At 36.2% G+C, this 23,158-nt stretch overlaps 1 protein-coding gene across 1 annotated transcript; it reads right to left on the minus strand.

The window, feature by feature from the left end:
- Positions 1–963: 963 nt before the first annotated feature.
- Positions 964–10,795, minus strand: hemk2 (HemK methyltransferase 2, ETF1 glutamine and histone H4 lysine). Its single transcript, XM_055206259.2, has 7 exons — positions 10,709–10,795; positions 3,023–3,179; positions 2,610–2,696; positions 2,437–2,527; positions 1,947–2,030; positions 1,695–1,836; positions 964–1,579 (listed from the first exon to the last, which is right to left on the minus strand). The coding sequence occupies exons 2-7, from the start codon at positions 3,148–3,150 to the stop codon at positions 1,476–1,478; spliced, it is 636 nt and encodes a 211-aa protein (XP_055062234.1). The 5' UTR covers positions 3,151–3,179; positions 10,709–10,795; the 3' UTR covers positions 964–1,475.
- Between the last annotated feature and the right edge of the window lie 12,363 nt (positions 10,796–23,158).

A 23,158-nucleotide genomic window follows, 5' to 3' on the forward strand; every position in this document is an offset into this window, starting at 1 on the left:
TAAAGTTTGTATAAAAAGTATAAAATTATATTTTTGCTGTTAAAAATATTTAATTTTAATATTTTTCAAACTGTTTACAGGTTTGTAACATACAACATTTGTCTTCCAATGAAAATTGAATATAACGCTTTAAAAAATATTGGTAAAAAATACATCTTTGTAAACGTTTCAAAACATCGTATTTAAAAAAAAAATTGAGTACATATATTTTTAAGATATTTTGAAATATTTTCAAAATTATACTTGAAATGTGTTCTTGCCGTATGCTTCGAAATACTAAGAACGAACAAAGGTGTTTTATTCACAGATTTAAGACCTAAAGTGTGATTCATGTCCTTAATAATGTAAGAGTGGTGGAGAGATTAACTAAACCTAGTTAGGAGAAAACTGAAGACCACCCATGTGTTGGATTATATAATGATAGGGAGTTAAAACAATACAGGTTTGATTATTCTCTCTGTGATTGACCAAGAAATTAATTTTCAATTCTATAAAACTACAGAAATTTGATATTTAAATAAACAGAATAACAAAGTTCAAATGCATTATTAAAATCCCATCAAATAAATTCAGAAATGTTTCTTTCTAAATCAATGTTTTAATATGAGGTGGCATCATATAAAATTTGAATAAAAACAACTGGACAAAAAACATAAAGTTTTGATGCAAATGCAGTTGTACGTCCTGCTTTTCAGTGTTGTATTTTTTCAATACATTTTTTTTTTGTATAGCGCTTTTCTCAGTTTTCACTGTTGCAATGCAGTAAACTTAATCACAGACAAAATTTAAGAAGTGCATAAAGAAAGGAGTTCAGGATGGTGTTATATGAAGTCCCTCCCATGGTTTTATAAACTGTCAGAGAAAACTGAATAAAAATACTTTACACCTCAGGGATTTGTGTACATGACAGAGACGAGACACTGAATTCGCAGTTACACTGAAAAAAAAAACAATACCTTACAATACAATATACATATTATTGTTTAATGTTGTGATCAGGGCAATGCATTGTTTGTACTAAACTAAAAAAGTAAAAAAAGTGATCTCAAATAAAAAGATTTTTGACTCAATAATTCTGAGTTTTTGAACCTCACCAACCCTGAAGATTTAACATGAAACACAAACCTAAAGGTCTTTTATTACACATACAGAAAAAACACATTATACATCCATGCATTCAATACATTGATGATGACCTATAGGTTTATTTTGACCCATCTGTCACACTATAAGTGTGTTCAGTGATGCTTTACAGAAAAACAAACGACCGATGGTTTACCAGCAGTTCTTGTGTTAAAACAGTAAAAGAGTTTGGTTTATATAGTGATGCTCATAAAAGAATTTAATTTTGTACATTTAGAAGGAAATGAGTTTTTACTGTGCACCTGTTTAAAGAAATCCCTCAGATGAGAAATACAATATATTCACACACACACACACGTGTGCTTTACAGTCTTCATGTGCTAATGATCCTCTCATCTATTAAAGCGCAGGATGAAAAGTTTCTCTCGTCCAGCCTGACGGGACAAACACACTTCTCCCTTCAGCCCCAATTCTCCTAAAAGAGCCACGATCTCTTCTAGATGAGGCAAAAACACAACAATCAAAACTGTAAGAAAAGCACAAAGTTTAAAGCAACTGACTTAAAGAAATAACCCGAGGTATTAAAAAGTACAAATAGTGTGTTGCCTTACCTGGGTTATTATCAGATACAGTCACCAGATAAAACACCCCATGATCAGACAACAGCTGTGGAATCATGGGAAAAAATCTGTCCATCACCTCTCGACCCCGAAAACCACCGGCCCAGGACGCTTCAATGCCACGGCTGCCCACCTGTGTGCACAAAACATGACATTAATATAAGCTGTGTGTCTGCTCACAACTGACATTTTCTCTTTACAAATATAAGATTATAAAAATGACAGCGTTAAATACAGCTTTACCTCTTCTGAAGGTGTGACGACATACGGCGGATTAAAAACGAGCACGTCCACTTTTCCATTTAATCTGGGCAAGAGACAATCTACCTGTGACACACAACACAATAAACACACTTGTGTATATACAGTATTTACTCACCAAAAACACCCCACAGACAACATCAGACAGACAAATGTGTGTGAAATAAAATGAAGCAAAAGTTTGGTTTATCCTCTGTCATTTTTACACATTTGATGTCATTTGTAAATACTGAATCAAATCTTTAAAAGTCTGGATTCACAAAGAGATTTTCTATGATGATTTTCTGTAATGTGTGCTGTGATATAAAATGTCCAGATTTTCCACGACCATGGGAATGCTGTGTATTTACCTTTATGAACAGATGGATTATCTAATGCATCACATTTCTGTCAAATACTGTGGTCACGTGTGTTCAGAGCGATGTGTTCTTTTTCATGTATTTAATATGAGCTGTAGGAGGGTTTATCTCACCAGGTCAGTGGCGATGGGCTGCAGCTGTAAGCCGTTCCGCTGAGACGTCTCGAGCGTGCAATGAGCCGCAGTCAGGTTCAGATCTGTGCATCTATACAACAAACACCACAATAAAATCAAACCATTAAAACAACACAACTCTAATTTTGATGAAATCTCTCTCATATACTCACAGATAAACAGCATCTGACCCAATGACTGATGCCAGGAAAGCCGATACGACCCCAGAGCCGCTACCCACCTCCAGACACACAGAGGCTCTGACGACACAAAACAATACTTCACTTTTGTGACAAAACCAGTTTCAGTCCACTTCTCTAACTCATTAGTAAAGCCAATAACCACACTGCATATCAACACTAAACTTACTTTAATTCTCTCAAATGTGTGTTACAGTACTGCCATTTTATAAGTGCACTATTAAGTGAATGAAAACTGTAAAAATCAGAATTAGTCAGAATGCACAGCGTTAAACCTCTTTCATAAGTGAAGTGTGTATAAACAGAAGTGAATTTACCTCTAAACACGACTGACATTCTGATGAAGTGTGAATGTAGCTCATGAATCACATGATGCAGGTCCTCACCTGATTCCCTTCAGTCTGTCAGCATCTTTCTCCAGAGCATCAAGGAGAAGAAATGAATCTTCAGCCGGTTCATACACATCAGAGAAAGGTCCACGGCCCGCGTGAGAGCAAAGAGGTGTCGGGTACATGAGGACAGGGACTGATGATAGGACAAAAACTACACCGAAGAGAAAAAGACACTGGAGTTTAGTTAAAGACACATGAGGAGGACATATGATCTATCTTTCTTAACCTACACCAAAGAAGTTCATAGACACTATAGACCACACAATCTTACACAATAGAAAACGATGGTGGCATCAGTGGTAAGGTGTTAGCCTGGTTTTGATCATATTTAAACAACTGCTATTACTTATGTAAATGAAGAAAAGTCATGTCACTCTCAGGTTAAATATGGCATACCGCAGGGATCTGTTCTAGGCCCTATCCTTTTCTCATTATATATGCTGCCTCTAGGAGACATTATCAGGAAACATAACATCAGTTTTCATTGCTATGCAGATGATACACAGCTTTACATATAAAAGCTCACACCCTATCAAAACCCACCAGTTTCTAAGCTAACAGACACAGTATCTGTAAAAAAAAAAGTACACATGAGAAATATAAAATAATAAATGCTAAGAAAAACTGCACAAAAACATGCAATATGTTTAAGTTAAAGTTGCACTATAAAAACAAATTCAACACGTACAGAACCTACTTTAGTATTATAATAAATATAACAAAGAAAAGTGTGTTTTATTTTAAGAAAGCACAATGTTTATTATAAACTGGTCTTTGTATGGGTGGCCTCATATATTTAATGAACCACAGATCAGACAAACTGGGCACAAACTGGTTTTAAATGTCTGTTCACACGCAACAGGGGTTGATGAGGTTTTATGGTTTTATTTTCTGTGTTTTGGCACTCAATAGTGTGAATGTTTAAAAGCCCGGAGCTGCCCTAAAAACCAGAAGACTAAGAGAAGTCAAATTTACAATGTTTTAATGAAGTCTATAAATCTGACACGTCCACATGAGGTTTATTTTAACAAAACCAGTCCATCAAATAAACATCTTTCTACATGTTTCTGCAATAATGACCCCGTAAGTTCATTGAGTTTCATACATTCATAACCATTTAGCTGACTTACAAAAGACCATTGTGTCTGTACCATAGTTCAGTGATGTATCAGGTGGTAATACCATGATAGGATATAACGTTATACTTTCTGTTGAGCTAACTTGCTACAATAATAAACTAACGTGTAACGGTATTGCAAAGTGCTTCAAAAAATGTCCATGATACTATCATTGAGTCCAAAAGTATATCTAACCAGGACATTAAATCAACCTACCAGATAAACACGGCATGAGTCTAAGTAAATACTGTGGTAAAGGATGTGATGAACTTACAAGTATAAAAATGACACGTAAGTTAAATACCAAAATATATTAGATGTAACGTTAAGTTAGTCAAATCTTGAGAGACAGCAAGCGCAAAATGCGGCAGCGGCATCTCGTAGCGGCACTTCCGGCGTCAACTCCAGCAGCCAGTGACGTTCTCCGGCATTTCGGAGCGGCATCTCGCGCAGCCAGTGAATTTCTTTCGCAGTGTGGCTGTTGGTAGCAACTTCCGCGGGCCAATTACATAATTTCACTTTAAAACTACATTTGAACTTTCATTTTATCATGAAATTTGTTAATAGAGTAGTAGTATTAATCTCCAGCAGCCATGGACTTTTATCCGGCAGTCCGTGACTTTCTCCAGCAGATGTCGCTCTCTCTGTCTGTGTGTGGATATATATATATATATATATATATATATATATATATATATATATATATATATATATATATATATATATATGTATATATATATATATATATATGTATATATATATATATATATATGTATATATATATATATATATATGTATATATATATATATATATATGTATATATATATATATATATGTATATATATATATATATATATTAGGGATGTCCCGATCCGATCACGTGATCGGAAATCGGCCCCGATCACGTGGTTTCAGACTCGATCGGAATCGGACGTTACCTCCCGATCAGGACTCGGATACATATGCAGGGTTTAAAATCCATTAAGGTCTCGCTCTGCTCCGCGCCAGTGTACGCGCTGCGCTGGTGCGTGTGAACTGATGAGAAGAGAAAAGGCTTGTTCGACTTCATGCGGCGCCGCAGCAACCGGCAGCCGGATGACGTCTAAGTTCCGCGAGAGCGATTTAAAAGTAAACTCCTCCGTATGATTTCGCGGATCACCCTCGCGGTGGTTTGGCGTCGCCCGGCTGTCGATTGTTGCGGCGCCGCGTGAAGGCGAGCAGGCCTATTGACGTGCTTTCAAATTAATTCATAGGCTTCACACTCGTGCGTGCAAGGAACCCACGACAAGGAAAGGAAGGAACCGCTCATTTAAACGACGCGTTGATCGTTTTTGTCACCATGTGCTCAGACGCAGCTCCGCGTCTCACTCAGAACCTCAAGAACGCGCATTCGCGCAGGATACTGTAGAGATGAGAGATAGAGAGAGAGGTAAGAATGGTGCCCACGTGGAGAAAACTTAATAGAAGTCTAGAAACAAAGTATTAAAGTATGTCTAGCCATGTCACTCATCTCATTGCAACTAGATAACTGGATACAACTGATTGTATAGTTTAATAAAATAATGTATTTTGATTATACAGATTAATTACGACCTAACTATAGGTATTTTATAACTAACTGCTGACCATCTTAGGGAATCTCTATGGCTAATTTATAAGATATATTGCTGAATCAGTATGATGTTTTTCTTGTTAATTGAGTCTGGGTAGCCTATCTTATGCCTAGAATTAGTCAAGGAGGTTGATTCTTATAACTTCCTTCAAAGTTTGATCAATTGTGCATAATGACATGTGCAACAAATGCATATAGGGTGTCAGACACATAGATTTGCATAATTTAAAGTTCAGGTTTTAAAGTTTGGGTCAACATGTGGCACAGCTTTAAAGCTGAAAGTTATAAAATCTTATCAGAGGTCCAAAATGTCATTGAAACACACCAGTGGCTTTGCTGTCATCAGGATTAAACATGTTACCCCTCGAACCCTTCCTCCCAACAGAGCATCCCCACAAAACAAATCCCAATTTAACCCCTGTACATATACTATATATATTCTCATTATTTTTTAACACATCTGTAGTTATGCGCTGGCACAGAGTTAGACTCTTTTGACTCCACACAGAAACAGCAATGCGTGCGGCATGACATAAGGAACATCCTGGTTCTGTTTTTTCGCTTTTATTTATTCTTTTTTTATGTATTATAGAAGTATCGGATCGGGACTCGGTATCGGCAGATACTCAAAATCAAATGACTCGGACTCGGACTCGAGGGCAAAAAAACCTGATCGGGACATCCCTAATATATATGTATATATATATATATATATATGTATATATATATATATATATATATATATATATATATATATATATATATATGTATATATATATATATATATGTATATATATATATATATATATATATATATACATATATATATATATATATACATATATATATATATATATATATATATATTATGTATATATATATATATATGGATATGCAACATAATGAAACGTTTTTATAGTAAAAATTAAAGGATTGCAGTAATGAAGACACCCTTCAGCTCTTGCTGTTGTTCACTGTTTATTAAATAAGGTTTAATTTGTAGCCTAATTGTGTACAAAATATAAAGCATGAATCGCTGCTCATCAATTCTGGCAAAAATATGTAGTTCCTTTAATCTACAAGTTCACAGCATAACTTTTCAAAGTCCTTTCATTTTCTTAAAGACAAACGTAAAAAGTTTGGCTGGAGAACTTTTATTCATCCTTCCAGCTGAGCAGCTTGGGTGATCGAAAGGATGTCTGCCAGCCAGGGATCGGGTAGAAAAGAATATCGGTGGGTAGGGGAGATGATGCAAAAATGTTTTAGGGCGAAATGCAAATGAACCTGACATTCTAATGTAATGTTAATGCAATGTTACACTGTTTAATTATAAATAATAAAATATAACAAATAAATATAATTAAATGTGTTTTATTAAAAATGTCTCTATTTCACTTTGCGGTTGTAGCCTGAAAAATGGGTCAGCTAAACTTTCAAAACCTGTAGGCCGAACAATTATATTTTATTACATCAAATCAACATATAAATATTAAAAATATAAGAAAACAGTTAAATGCGTACATGGGTTATTTTGTGTCCCAAGCGAATAACCAAAAAGTGGGCCAATTTATGCCCAATTGCATAATTTATGTGTGTTATGTGTGGTCGCATTTGCTCCTAAAATCGAATTGGCGCGAGCTCAAATTTTGGAAGCCTTTGTGCTAATGCAAATATTTTTTGTGGTGCCACCTGTTTTAATTTCTTTACGAAACAATCACATATAAGCCTACTGTGGAACAATGACAGAGACCAATAATACTTTACACGGATGACTCAGTTTCGTGCTGTTTCATTAAGAAATGCGATCGTCAAAAACACACTGACAAACCCTTAAAATAAATGTCTGTAAACGTAATGAGGTTGAATATATATATATATATATATATATGCAAAATGTACTTTTAAAATATTAAAAATAGTGATATTAAATTATATTCATTTATTTCATAACCCTCAAAAGATTTGTACTTTCATTTTTAATTTAGTTTTGTTATGCAACACTTAAAAAATAATGTTTTTGTATAATATATTTTTTATTTGATTATTTAAAAAAATATAATTATGAATTCAGTTTATTAAACATGCCGTTTGAGACGTGAAATGTAATTAACCAATAAGTAAAATTAAAAGTTAAAATTCTGAATCTAGAAATTAAAAAAAAACAAACTAAAACAGAAAAATGGAATTTGTGAAAATAAAAACTGAATTTAAAACAATGATTTAAATCTTCATTTAAAATAAAAGTTAAAACATTTTTAGGGCCCCATGAATCTACACATTTTAAGTACATAAAATAATTTAAGATCAAATTTGAATGTTCAAGCTTTTAATCTTCAGGATGATGAAGTTAGCGTGCTCTTATAATTTTCAATGGATGATCCAAAATTTTGCTGATGCTCCTAACATTTACATTTGGGAGCAGCACCAATATACTAAACAGTAAATCTCGAGGCATGATAGTGCAGCAGCCTGTATATCAATACACAAAACAGAATAACTTTCTCTGATGTAGTGCAGCAACAGAATGTTTTAGGCCGGCGAGCGGCGACAGTTGCTAAACAGCCACGGCTGCGAAGTTATCTGGCTGCTGGAGATACAGCTCGGATTCATATTAACTTAGGCCTACTCATATTAACCGAATAACAGCTTATATTCATATGTTATAGCATTTATTAAAGCATGTGATTTATAAGTTTGATTTAGTCTGCAACTAACTGTGATTGATTGAATCAGAAAGTGTAGTAATTCAGCACACACGCGCGTAGCGCATATACCTGCAGCGCTAACTTTCTCTGATGTACAGGCAACAGAAACTCACTTACAAATTTCATAATGAATGCTTACAAATGACAATATATAATATTGTATATTGCTAACAGTAACGGCTGATATCCCTGGCTGCTCGAGATGCCGCTGCGAGATGCCCCTGTAGAGTTAAAGCGGCCGGTTAAAGTCCCTGGCTGCTTAAGATGCCGCTGTAGCGGCCGGTTAAAGTCATTGACTGCCCGACATGCCCCTATAGAGTAAGCGGCTAGTTAAAGTCACTGACTGCCCGAGATGCCGCTCCGAGATGCCCCTATAGAGTCAAGCGGCCGGTTGCTAAAGTCACTGGCTACTCGAGAAGCCGCACGAGATGCCCCTGTAGGCTTCCAAATATATTTTGAGCTCGCGCCAATTCGATTCCAGGAGCAAACGCGACCACACATAACACACACAAATTATGCAACTTGGCACAAATTGGCCCACTTTTTGGTTATTCGCTTGGGACACAAAATAATGTACGCATGTTTTCTTATATTTTTAATAATTATATGTTGATTTGATGCAACAAAATACAATTGTTCGGCCCACAGGTTTTGAAAGTTTAGCTGACCCATTTTTTTAAACATTGTTTTTAAGTTAAAATGGGCCAGGCCCAGTAGGCTACAACCGCAAAGTGAAACAGAGACATCTCTAACAAAACACATTTAATTATATTTATTTGCTACATTTTATCATTTACAATCAAACAGTGCAACATTGCATTTACACCACACCAGAACGTCAGGTTCATCCGCCCCTCGCATCAAAACACTTCCTTTTATAAGTGTCTATCAACTGTCTCCCTATTTGGCCAATGCTCCTCTCATCATCTCCCCTACCCACCGATATTCTTTTCTACCCGATCCCTGGCTGGCAGACACCTTTCGATCACCCAAGCTGCTCAGCTGGAAGGATGAATAAAAGTTCTCCAGCCAAACTTTTTACGTTAAACCTTATTTAATAAACAGTGAACAACAGCAAGAGCTGAAGGGTGTCTTCGTTACTGCAATCCTTTAATTTTTACTATAAAAACGTTTCATTATGTTGCATATCCATATCCATATCCATATATATATATATCCACACACAGACAGAGAGAGCGACATCTGCTGGAGAAAGTCACGGACTGCCGGATAAAAGTCCATGGCTGCTGGAGATTAATACTACTATATTAACAAATTTCATGATAAAATGAAAGTTCAAATGTAGTTTTAAAGTGAAATTATGTAATTGGCCCGCGGAAGTTGCTACCAACAGCCACACTGCGAAAGAAATTCTCTGGCTGCGCGGGATGCCGCTGCGGGGTGCCGGGGAGCGTCACTGGCTGCTGGAGTTGACGCCGGAAGTGCCGCTACGAGATGCCGCTGCCGCATTTTGCGCTTGTAGAGTAAGCGGCCGGTTAAAGTCACTGACTGCCCGTGATGCCGCTCTGAGATGCCCCTGTAGAGTAAGCGGCTGCTTAAAGTCACTGACTGCCCGAGATGCCCCTGTAGAGTAAGCGGCCGGTTAAAGTCACTGTCTGCTCGAAATGGCGCGCGAGATGCCCCTGTATCGGCCGGTTAAAGTCATTGACTGCCCGAGAGAAGCGGCTGGTTAAAGTCACTGGCTGCTCGAAATGCCCCTATAGCAGCCAGCCGGATAAAGTCCCTGAATGCCCGAGATGCCGCTACAAAATCCTACAATATATTAACAATTTCATGATAAATGCTTACAAATGGCAGTATATAATATTATTTTGTTTTTAAATGTAGTTTTAAAGTGAAATATTACATTGATTTATGTAACTGGCGAGCAAAAGTTGCTACAAACAGACACGGCTGCTACAAAAAAGCCTCTGGCTGCTCAAGATGCCGCTACAAGATGACACGAGATGACGCTGTACTGGCTGGTGCCGGAAAAAAGTCCCTGGCTGCTGGAGATGCCGCCGGAAGTGCCGTTGCGAGATGCCGCTGCCGCATTTGTTGCGAGATGCCGCTGCCGCATTTTGCGCCAGCCCTTACTGCAAATCTTTACATTTTACTATAGTACAGATAGCAATTGTACGGCAAATCATGTAAGCATTAAACTTACGCTATATTTAAAAATAGAATTAGATTTAGCATTTGAATATAAGTTAGATTCATGCTTAATAATAACACAATTCTTACCCTCCCTGCGTCCAGCGCATTATTTTAAAACAGTACCGCGTGGATACGGCGATATTTACTTCCGGTTACTGTTATATGTCCCGCGGTGCATTGTGGGAGTTGAAGTTTTCTTTATTCAATAAAGTAAAATAAACGTGAACGTCTTTAATTTTGACGGTGAGACATCTCAAAGCTGCTTGAGGAAATGACAAGAGTACATTTCTGCAAATTCCTCTCAAAGAGGTGATTACACTGATGTTATTAAAGCAGTTTTGGTTTTTTTTTTATTCACATAAAATTCCCATAATTCCCAAAGTACTTTCACAAGTCTTTTTTAAGATGTCCAATAAATCTTTGGTGTCCCCAGAGTATGTATATAAAGTTTTAGCTTAAAATACCCCACAGATAATTTATTATAGAATGTTAAAATTGTCACTTTGTAGATGTGAGGAAAAATGTGCCGGTTTGTGGGTGTGTCCTTTAAAAAGCAAATAAGCTGATGTCTGCACTAAATGTCAGTGCCGTGGTTGCAGATTAAGGGGTGGTATTATTATAATAAGATCCCCTTCTGACATCACAAGGGGAGCCAATTTTCAATTAGCTAATTGTTCACATCCTTTCTAGAGAATGGTTAACCAAAACAAAGTCAGATTTTTGTTCCCTTTAAACTTAATGTAGGTAACCTTTATAGATTTAACTGTAGAGCTCAATAAAGTAATGTTATGTCTGACTGCACATGTGACGATGAATTGGCAAATTATTAGACAGCAGCAAACCTCTTATTTTAGGTAAATACATTTTATGGAAAAAGTAATAAAGAACTTAATAAGGAAAAACTGTGTCAAACAAACAAACAAAAATAATAGTTTCCTTTATTTTCTCTATATAACTTTTTTCCAGATGGCATTTGTTAAATCTGCTTATTAACAATCCTGCTCGTTCTGAGACAGAAGAGACTTATATAAAAGAGCAGCAATAAAAACCTATAATGACTGCATGTGGTGAACAATAAGCTGAAGGACTTGTTGAATTTCAGACATTCCTGGAAGGACCCGAGACAAGACCACAGGAGCCAGAACACAAGAGGGCGGAGCTTAAGCTGCTCAGGTGGGTGGAGCTTGAAGTGGTCACTCATTTATTTTTTATCAAATAAATAATTTAATTGTTTTTTGCTTTTAGGTAAGTGGCTTTAACTTTCAATAGATGGCAGCATTGATCTGTTGCTCTGTGTTTCCTTATAGTCCATATTTTATATCTGATGGTACAGTAAATGCCAATATCAATTTGTATGGTTGTTTTATGTATCTAGACGTTTCTTATAATTCAGCTGCATTTTGAAATCAATCCTGCCTATTTTGTTTTATTTACAACTAATGAGATCAATAAATATATTCTTAAACTGATTTACTCTTCTTCAATGTATTTCTTTTTTGTAGAAGAAAGGCTTTTCACAGCTAGCAATGCCAAATATAAATATTTTGAACCCAATGCTGGGAAATATTAGACAGAACACATGTTTGTTTATACAGTAAATAACCCTTATGCTGGGTTGTTGTTAACCGAACCATGAGTTAAAACAACGCAGCACTGCATTAAAACAACCCAGCATTGGTTTATTTATTAACCCAACATGTGTTCTGTACAATATTGACCCATGCATGTAAACCTGATATGATATTAATAATCATTTCAAACTAAATGTTGGCTCTTATAGTGATTCTGAGATACAATATTTGTTCTGCGTTAAAGGAAAACTCACTGCTTAAAGACTCTGAAGGGTTCTTGTATGATCTTCTGAGATATCTTGACTCATGTTTTCTTAATCAGTTCAGGATTAAGACTGCATGACAGACAGTGACCTGCCTTTAACCTACCAGAGGAAATATTTAACAACACTTCCCAGCTTCTCTTTCTCTCTGAGAGTCAATGTGAGGGTGGATATCTGTACCATCAAACCCTTCATACAAACCCCATTAAAGTAGTGCATGTAGGTTATAAACTTGGGTATAGTGCACAGGTCATAAATACTTTAATGATGATGATACTTTTATTGTTTACTATATACACAAGAGCAACATGAAACACAAAGATGAGTAAATATTGAAAGAATTCTCATTTTTGGAAGAGCTTTTGTTTTAAACATTCATCATCTGTGCACTTGATCTGTAAGAATCTGTGCTGTTTTCTGTTGAGCCAAATGTTCAGTTTCTGATGAAGTAAATCAAGAAAGTGACGGTACCGTTCAAGCATCAGAAGATGTGAGTATTCATTGAAGCCAGCTGTATGGATGTGTGAGAGGGTTTTGTTCAGGATGTTCTGATCTTAAGAGACCATCGGCTCTCAGTGAAGAAACGGCTGGTGCGGTCAGAAACACACACGCTTCTTCACACCTCAAGAAGTGCCCGTGACATTGAAGAAAACACTGAATGTTAACGTTGTCATGTTTTGGGTTGTGTGTAAGATTAACAATTGTTTGTATATTTCTTCATCTAAAACTGACACAACTAACACCACTGATTTCACACAACAGTACAGTTACAGTTTAAGAGCTATATTTATATCTTAAACGTGTTTATTACTACATAGAATGCTCAATTCAAGAAGCATAAACGCAATTAGATTTTTTGATTTGAGAAAGAATGATATATTGCATCAGTTATGTTTAAAAAAACTGCTGTTGGCTATATTTTTAAAATATATAAAAGTAGAATTGGAAGTCGAATGTTTTATTTTAAAGCATTTGCTTTGATGTACACTGTAAAAAGTGAAAAGTTGGTTTAACTTAAAAAACATACTTGGTAATTGGTAACACAGAAAAAATGTAAGTTTATTCAACTTTTCACCGAAAGTAAAATTTTAAGTTAAAATAACTTACATTTTTTAGATTTTACTAGATGAAGTATTTTTTAAGTTGATCCAACTTTTCACTTTTTACAGTGTAACTGAGGCCCAGAAATGACAATAAACCCCAGTGACCCTCATGGCTTGACAAATATAAACCACAAATAAAAGTCTGTCCTGACAAGTTTCTTTATCGCAGCTCTGCGTTCATAAATGTCAGTGCTGTAGAAATATGAGTGAAATCTTCCACAATTGTTGCACGAAATCTCCAAAGAATTCCAAGGAACGTCATTATAGTGACAGATGTGCTGGAGAGAGAAATTCACACTGGAAACACATTTGAAGGAATTAAATAACATTTTACAACAGCTTGATATAAAAACCATTAGACAGATGATTGCGATGATTGTTGATAGAGGAGTTTTCACAGGTGTTGTGTCTCTGGTTTCTGTGAATGAGATGCACTCAGGTGTGCTTGTGTAGAAATAATATCTCAACAGAGCTTTTCCAGCAGGCATATGACCTTTAACGTTGAAATATGATTAAAATAACATCAGTTTTTGTTTCAATGTTGAAACAACAATTAATGCTAAACAGTTGCAAAAGGTGAATAAAATGCTTAAAAATCAACATTGAAATTTGGTTGAAATAATGTCAGTTGTTTGTTCAACATTGATATAACGTTCATACAGCGGTTAATGCTAAAGCGATATCAATGTTGATTCAATTAGCAAAAACAATGTATATATCAATGTTCAAAACGTAATTCACCCATATTGAAAGTGAGATGTTGAAACAATGATGCGATATCAACGTTGATTTCATTGGCAAAAATTTAAAGGTTATTCAATGTTGATTCAACCTTGTCCTTGACGTTGATTTAACGATGAATCAACATTGAAATGCCGTCTGGGATACTTCCACAAGAGTTTGTAATGTAAGAAACAGGAACAACATATACTATTAATTCATCAGAAAGATGCCATAAGAGCGTCTGGATTTATCACTCTCTCATGTCTAATCCCATCAGTCCCAACTGAAAAGACAGATGCAAACATATCATGTGTACATGATGTGTGCATATTTTCTCTATATATTTATTTATTTAGTAAAAACAGACACTTTCAGATGCATAAAATGTATCTCAGCTTGATCACAAACCCACTTGATCATTGCTGATATTTTTGTTTTGATGAAGACAGAAGAGAAACAGGCAGATGAAGTAGATTTATTTCTCTATAGGGTCAAAGGCTCATGTGAGGTTGAATGTTCTCACCTCTCGACACACAGCTGTGGTGCGTTAATGTCAAGCTTGCGTTAAACTACCGCTGAGACTGTGAATGGAGAGCTGAGAGACGACTAAAACTGCCTCTATAAAGTCAGATTCAGTCACATTCAACACAGGACTCATAAAGCACACAATGTGTTGTTTTCATTGGTAATGATGGGATGGAAGACCAGAGGTTGGGCAACTTATATCAGCTGACACCAGAGATTGAATGTAATAAAGTATCAGTCATCTTCAGTGCCGAAACCACGGGACCCCCCGGCATCTGACTGGCCACCCCAAATTTAATGCGCTGGTTTCACTTCCTCCAATAATTCACTTTTCGTTCATCAAAGTGCTTATTTTGACATGCGGTAACGCAGCACATTGTTAAAAATAGTTAAAAACAAATATTAAGAAAATATTAATGTACATTGCAAATACTACATAATGATTTATCGTAGGCTGTGTAATATTTCTGTGGAATGAAGAAAGTCTGCTTTTATAATAAAGATTGGCCTTTCTTTTTCTGTTTACACTGTTTTTACAGCAAAACTAAATTCAGTGTTTATTATTCTTGAAGTGATTTTCTCAACCAATCAGAATAAAGCATTCAACAGGCCCAGTATAAATTGTGATAGCTAAGATTAATTTAAAAAAAAAAGAATTATTAAAATGTACTTTTTATACTGTTTTTGTTCCTCAACACTGCCTGGATCACATTTGGAAATACAAGAGATAAGATCCAGCACATGAGATATGGACAGGTGGTTTGGGATCATACAGGATCTCTGAGATCACTCATGGTTATTTATGGGATTGAGCAAGTCTTGGCCTGCATGTGGCACTGAAGTTTTCTGTGTTTTGGTGCTGAGATGAGCACAACCCAAACTCAAGCAAAGCCGTCAGAAGATCCAGACATCAAATCTGACCTGGTTTGGGCGTCTGTGAGAACAGTCCATAAATGCTTCTCTTATTGGTTTCTTGGATAGCGCTTTATAAAAACTTGGATGTGATTTATAAAAATGTCTGTGTTTTACTTGAAAATTATTCAAAAAATTAAAATGATGTAATTTCGGATTTGTTGAAGTTATTTTTCTGCATGTGTTCTTTTGGCAGAGTTAACTGTGTGTCTTATCAGTTTGGATACACGACCCATTTGAGGCTTTGTGGATTGAGACGAGCTGTTCTCTTTCACTTAGACTCGTTCAGTGTGTTCCTCACAGATCTTTCCATCAAGAAAACTCCTTTATATCAGAACACAGATGAAATCTGGAAAGAACAACAACGCATTTCCTTCAGAAATAATTTAATAAAGCACACGAGCACTACAGACGTCATCTTTCTGGAGTTGATGAAAGTCAAGGATGTGGTATGTAGGGCGTTTTGATACTCGGGCCAAAACACAACTCTAGATCTTTCATTTTAATCACTCAGTGTCTCTTCTCATTTGCATAATGTTTAATGTGGACTGGGGGACTTCTTACATATTCAGAGGCTATGCAAACCATCATGCTGATGTGTATATTAAAAATAAAATGACTTCTACTCACCTTATCACATATAAACTAAAAACTTATAAGATTTTAGACTCTTAACTCTTGTCGGTCATGTGTATGAGAGTGAACAGAAGATTTGATCTTTTGATTATAGTAAAAACATCACACATTTCATTATCAGAAGCTATTTCTGTGCTCAAAACTCACACAAGCACTTAAGATCCTTACCACAAATGTGCTGAAGCTGATATTTATCCTCTAAAAGAGAGCTCTCAGTAATAAACTCAATATAATAAAGGCAACAGTTGACCTCAGACAGACGCTTTCCGGCTCCTCTGATGAGAACGGCACATTTTTCACTCATTTCTTAGCAGTCTGGATGTTTAGTAGGGAAGTTTGTGGGCGATGCTCTCTCATTAGTACCACATCAGTTACAGAAGACTGGTTTAACTCTTGACCAGACAAAATTCAATTAAACTTTTACAACTTCTGTGGATGAGAAATGATGTGTCCACATATTGATAGATTCAACCTAAATCTATTCTGCAAACAACTAGAAATAAAGAAAATAAGAAAAAGGCTGATTTTTGTTTAATCTTAATCTTTTATCTATGGAACCAACATTTAACAATATACAATATTAAGGATATCAAACTGGAATATGAAAAAAATATTCTTTCTTTCTTTCTTTCTTTCTTTCTTTCTTTCTTTCTTTCTTTCTTTCTTTCTCTCTTTCTTTCTGGGTGTCTTCAGTCTTCAGAGTAAGATTGTTCTTCTGCGTTCAGTGTTATTGTGGTTTGTGGTTCTGTTCTCACCCAGACCTCCAGGACCCTCGGGGAGAACATGTGTGAGCCAAATGTGTCCATAGCGCAGCACACATACATGAGATGTGAGGAGACTAAACAGAGACAATAAACTAACAGGAAACATTTATATAAAAGATCTGTATGTACAGTGCTGTATTAAGTTTTTTACATTGTGCTTCATCAAACAGCTGAATTGTTTTGTATAATGATACATCTAGTGGCAGCTGGTGACTTTTTTTTCCAAAGGGTGCCAATTCAAAATATGTGTTTGTTGCGTCATGTGAACCATGCATCATGTGTCTTGTCAAAATAAGTGCCTGCTGCACATGCGCCAAAACAGTTTATGATTAAAGAGACCTTCACATTCACAAAATACATGCAAGACACTAAATTAACACTAAACTCTCATTACACATGAGATTATGAGAGTATCTGGCAAATCATAAACCCTTTAGGCATTTATTTTGACAAGATGTGTGACAAGTTCACATAAGTTCAAGATAAGCACATAAGTTCACATGACGCCCCGAACCCATATTTTAAAAATGACAAATGACACACATGACAGGCTTAATACATGTTGTGACGAGCTTTGCATCGTGCGCCCTTGAAAAAAAGAGTCACAGGCTGCCACTGGATGAATACCCCAATACAATCATAAAATGTTTATATTAGACCCAACAATGATTAAAACAACCCAGCATACTATATTTTAAATTACAACCCAATAGGTTCATCTTTAATGACTCAGTGCTGGTTTAAAAACAAGAGTATGATCTCAAATGTGTCCCAAACTGAGCTCAAGATTTTCAAAATAATGATTCTTAAAGGGTTCTTTGGAGCGATGCCATTGAAGAACCAGTTTTGGTTCTCCAAAACATTTAATGCCGATGGTTCTGAAATTATCATATGTTTCTAGATATAAATACAGTTTTGTGCAATAGATGTTGAAGGTTCTTTTTGGAGCCATACTAAGAGTCTGCAATGAATTCAAAGATCTCACTTTGAAGAGCAAATGATCTGAACTGACTTATACTGTATGTCAACAAGTGTCTATGGATCTGTTTTAGGAGAAACATCTGAAACTTAATCAGTTAAACTAATTTATCAGAAAATAAAGCTGGTTGTGTTGAAACTTTGCATCTCCTGGTGTAATGCCACACAAACACTGCAGGAGAGAAAACTCAATGTCCTGAACATTCTTACAGTTTCTGTCCTGATGTCATGGACAAGTTGAATTTGAGCTCAGTGATTCACGAGATTTTCCAAAATATGACACCCAACAGTGATTACTCCACCGCCGTGGTCATATTCAATTTACACTGATATTACACAAACACATGAGTGTACGTGCCCACTGAAGATGTGTTTGTGTTGTGTTGAAGCGTGCTGTTTGTTGTATTGATTTGGGACCAACTACAGCTCAAAGATCTGAGATAAACTCTTCGTTTAGTGCAGCTGCTGTTTTCTATTTTCCAGACAATTTCACATGCTGACAAACTTTACTGACTGTTACCAATAAAGATAACTCAAGGTGTTTATCTGTGTGTGTGTGTGTGTGTGTGTGTGTGTGTGTGTGTGTGTGTGTGTGTGTGTGTGTGTGTGCAGGGGCGTCATGCACCAATTTTTTTTAAGGGGGCACAGTATGCAAAGCTCACAGAAATTTGTGCATACACATACATCAAACGAATTATATTATAGAGCTTTCAGTCTTTTCCATGGCACTTACATTTCTAACATTCTAAACGCCCCTGCCATAGTGCAAAAACCTCCAAAATAAAAGTGTTGACTAACTTTCATATCAAATACTATTCAATCGGATTAATGAAAAATTGGCATCATATTTACATCTGAAACGGCATGTGTCTTATTTACGTTTTGTTTAATGACTTGTTTAATTCTGTCATTAATGCATTTTTCACAACAACTGGCAAAAATTCTTCGTACAAGAAGGCCATTCTCAAATAACGAATCTATAACCACATATGTGTACATACTCCACCAACCTGTACAAAATCATACTACGATTGCAAGGATGTACACTTACTGACAACAATACGGAAGCAATGCAAATGAAAAACAACAATAGAACAATAGAAATCATGGTTATTTAAAATGCTTTTCAAATAATTCTTAACTACAACTCCAGCAACACATAAACTAAAACAAAATAATATCAAAACAAAACATACTATGACATCCCTTCAAATCTTGTCACGACAACCGCCAAAACCACTAAACACACAATAAAGAATTTTAAATGATGTGATAGAGCACACATATCCAACTAAAACACTAAATAAAACTCTTAGTATAACAGAGCTAAATGCAAAAACAAGTCTTACCTTTTGTCGTCGTGCAGTTTTTATTCCACAAGTGGACAAAAATGCGCGCAACAATTCCCAGTGGAAGAGAACATGTTTATTTATCCACAGAGCAAATCATTACTTCTGGAATATGCAATATGCAAAGCGCGAGTGTGGGGGAGAACCATGAGTTTGTTTAAATGTTAAAACAAAAAAAAAGGATTTTACTTGCGAAAATACAGATTATAAAAGCAGCGGTCAACATGAGACCTCCTGCAGCGCGAAACTCACTATAGATTGTGTTCGACTTCAAGCTGCGCAGCAAGAACGACAGGCTGATGACGTCAAAGTACCGCGAGGGTGAGTCGAGGAATCATCAGAAGAGTTTGATTTCAAACCGCTTTCGCGGCACGTTGATGTCATCCGCTTGTCGGTTCCAGTGTTATAGCATGAAGTCGAACACACGTGTAAATGATCCTTATTAGTGATGTACCAATGTTTAGATATGTTCTACTGAAAATATTTAAAATGATCTTTAATGAGCATCATTATAGCCTGTTGATTTCTGGTGTTTTGTCTGAATGCTAGGGTATGGTAACTGCCATACCCTGCCATACGCAAACGCCGCCCCTGCTACTAATATAGGTCGAGACGGTCACATTTTAAACCATACAATTTCTACACAGAGGAGGTTAACAACACATTACCGTACTGGGGATTTGGAAATGTTGTGAGCGTGTCTTACACGTTTTAATTCCTAAGATAGCCAAATGCAGCCAGCAGCAACAGCTAAGCTCGTGAACGCGCGCCGACTGCAGCGCCTGACGCCAGAATAAAGTAATGTACACGATCAAAACATTATCAAAACTCTGAAAAGTGACACGGATGCAGCACAAAATTGACAATTTGGGCATTTTAAACAGATTAAAAGATTAATGGACTCTTTTTTATTTTTGAGGTTGCTTGCAAAATCCATTTGGCTCAAAAATCCGAGGGGGCAGCTGCCCCCTTAGTTTCAATGGGCATGACGCCTCTGTGTGTGTGTGTGTGTGTGTGTGTGTGTGTGTGTGTGTGTGTGTGTGTGTGTGTGTGTGTGTGTGTGTGTAACTGGTAATTATCATTTTGTGGGGACAAATTGTCCCCACAAAGATAGGAATACCAGTGTTTTTGTGACCTTGTGGGGACATTTTGATGTCCCCATGAGGAAACAAGCTTATAAATCAAACAGAATGATGTTTCTTGAAAATGTGAAGTAGTAGAAGGGTTTCTGTGATGGTTGGGGTTAGGGAATGGGGTAGGTAAGGGGAATAGAATATACAGTTTGTATGGTATAAAATGCATTACGTCTATGGAATGTCCCCGAAAAACATGGAAACCGGAATGTGTGTGTGTGTGTGTGTGTGTGTGTGTGTGTGCGTGCGTGTGTGTGTGTGCGCGTGTGTGTGTCTGGATTGAGTTTGCAAAACATGCAAAACATCTCTCTGACACTTATAAAAGACCGTTTTATATAGTACTGACAAGAACAAAGTTTAATAATAATAATCGAGTGCTCGTATCACGTTAAGAATAAATGAGAAAGCAATAGTAACGTTACACAAGTATAGTTTTATTAACTTTTACCTCGCGCCAAAACAATAACAACACAAAAGACACTAAATGTGAATTAAAAAACAAGTAATAGTTTGATCATGACACCAAATACTGCTGATTTGATCTCATTTTGACCATCATAAACAAACAAGGCCAACATGAGAGCCAGGGTATCTCTGTCAGAGATGTAGCCCAGAGACGGAGGTGGTCAGCGGGGCGAGTGAACACTGATGTCCGCTCATGCTTTGGTTCTCATTCGTACCGAATCTCACTAAGCAAACGTTCAAACAGGCGCTATCTTTACTAATCGACTGCAGATTTAAATATAATACATATATATTCTCGACTGAACTAATCTTAAAACTACACTTTGTGACCAAGAAACGGTAATATAAAGTAACGGCTTTTCCGTCCATTGAGTTGTTATGAGCTTCAAAGCAGCCGAAAGTTTTACCTGTCATTCTGGCTGCCCTCAAATCCGTGGCGGAAGAAGTAGTTCTCAAACGAAGAGGCTTTTAAAATAACTCCGTTGTTGTTTTCTAGTTTTCGTTTTTCAAACGTGTGCCGTCGAACTGTTGTATAAAAGCAATATCGCTCTCGGAGTCGTGTGATATAGCTCTATATCATCACGGCTGTGATTGACTCCGGCCTAATCACAGCCGTGATGATATAGAGCTATATCACACTCCTACTCGAGCGATATTGCTTAAATATATTTCAAAATATACAAAAATGCCAAGAAATACCTTTGCCGAAATATATTTTGGAATATGTTTTACTAATATATTTTTTGGCCATTTTTGTAAATTTTTAAAGATATTTTAAACATAAATATATTTTAAAGCATTTAACATCTATGTCATCCTCCATATTTTATTTTAAACCATGGATATATATTCACATCTCATTAAAAAAACACTTTGTTTTTTGTTTATGTTACAAAAATATTTGTAACTTTTAAATTACAAAAATATTTAAAATGAACTTAAAATATATTTGGCCATACATTTCTTGCCATACGGGTTGCAATTGCTTGTCTTTGAAATACACTTTGAAATATGATGTTTATATATCAATTTTAAAACAAAAATATTTAATTAAGCTTTACTTTCTACAAAATGTATTTCGCATATATTTAAAACATATTTTTGGCCAAATAAAAGTATTGTTTGCCGTATGGGATGAGAGAGAGATCCGACTGTAAATACAAAGCATGCTAAAAAATGAATACACTGCACCTGTATGTGACAGATATCTAGAGATCAGATTATAAATATTACAGGTGTCCTTATAATTATAAATGTAACAAGTATTTTCATGCTAGACCAAACACACTTGCTTTCAATGACAGCAGATCTACAAACTAACATCTGAGCTAAAATCCTTTCAATGCAGGATACCTGTTTAACACATAACAGATAAAGTCATCTCATATGGATGATATGGGGTTAAATCCACACTATATGAAGATGAGTTAAGATTCTGTTTTCCTGTTGGTCAAGAGCGAACAGGGTGATTCTTGTCAAAGTGTCTGTACATTATCATCATCTAAGAGGAAAAATGACATCTCAGCAGATACTAAAGTGTGAACGCGTGTGTTTGGATTTCTGCTTGTGATTGTGTTTAGAATCATAATTGGATGTGCATGCATTGTGTGTATGACATTTATCTCTGTATATATACAGTACATTTGTCCGCTTACCGCTTGAATTCATGTTCCAGATGTGCAGAAGTGTGCGTGGGCCATCTGGACACACATACAGGACTAAAGTGTAAAGCCAAAGCAGGTAAACAAAGAGAGCTCTCATCCCACGCCGGCCTTCGGTTTTCATTCGTCTCACAAACGTCTGCTGCGAGCCCGGTGGCAATTCAATCCCGCCGGGAGACGACACTTAAGCTATCTGTGTTTTCTTTGGCTTTTAAGACTTTTGGCCTCTTATGAGAACAGTAAAGCTGCCTATGAGATTTTTAGGTCAGATATGAAAGAGTTACTAAAATATTGATCATTTAACACCAACTATGAGTTCACATTGTATGTTCATGAGAAAGTGTTGTTGTAAATATTGTCATAAAGCTGAACAGGTCACCTATCAGTATTTGGGTAAAGTCTGTGCAGTCTCTCAGTAAACAGTGGAAAATTTTCCTCTGAATCAAATGAACAC

This window comes from Misgurnus anguillicaudatus, chromosome 3 (genome assembly GCF_027580225.2).
Source record: "Misgurnus anguillicaudatus chromosome 3, ASM2758022v2, whole genome shotgun sequence".
NCBI classification, from domain to species: Eukaryota; Metazoa; Chordata; class Actinopteri; order Cypriniformes; family Cobitidae; genus Misgurnus; species Misgurnus anguillicaudatus.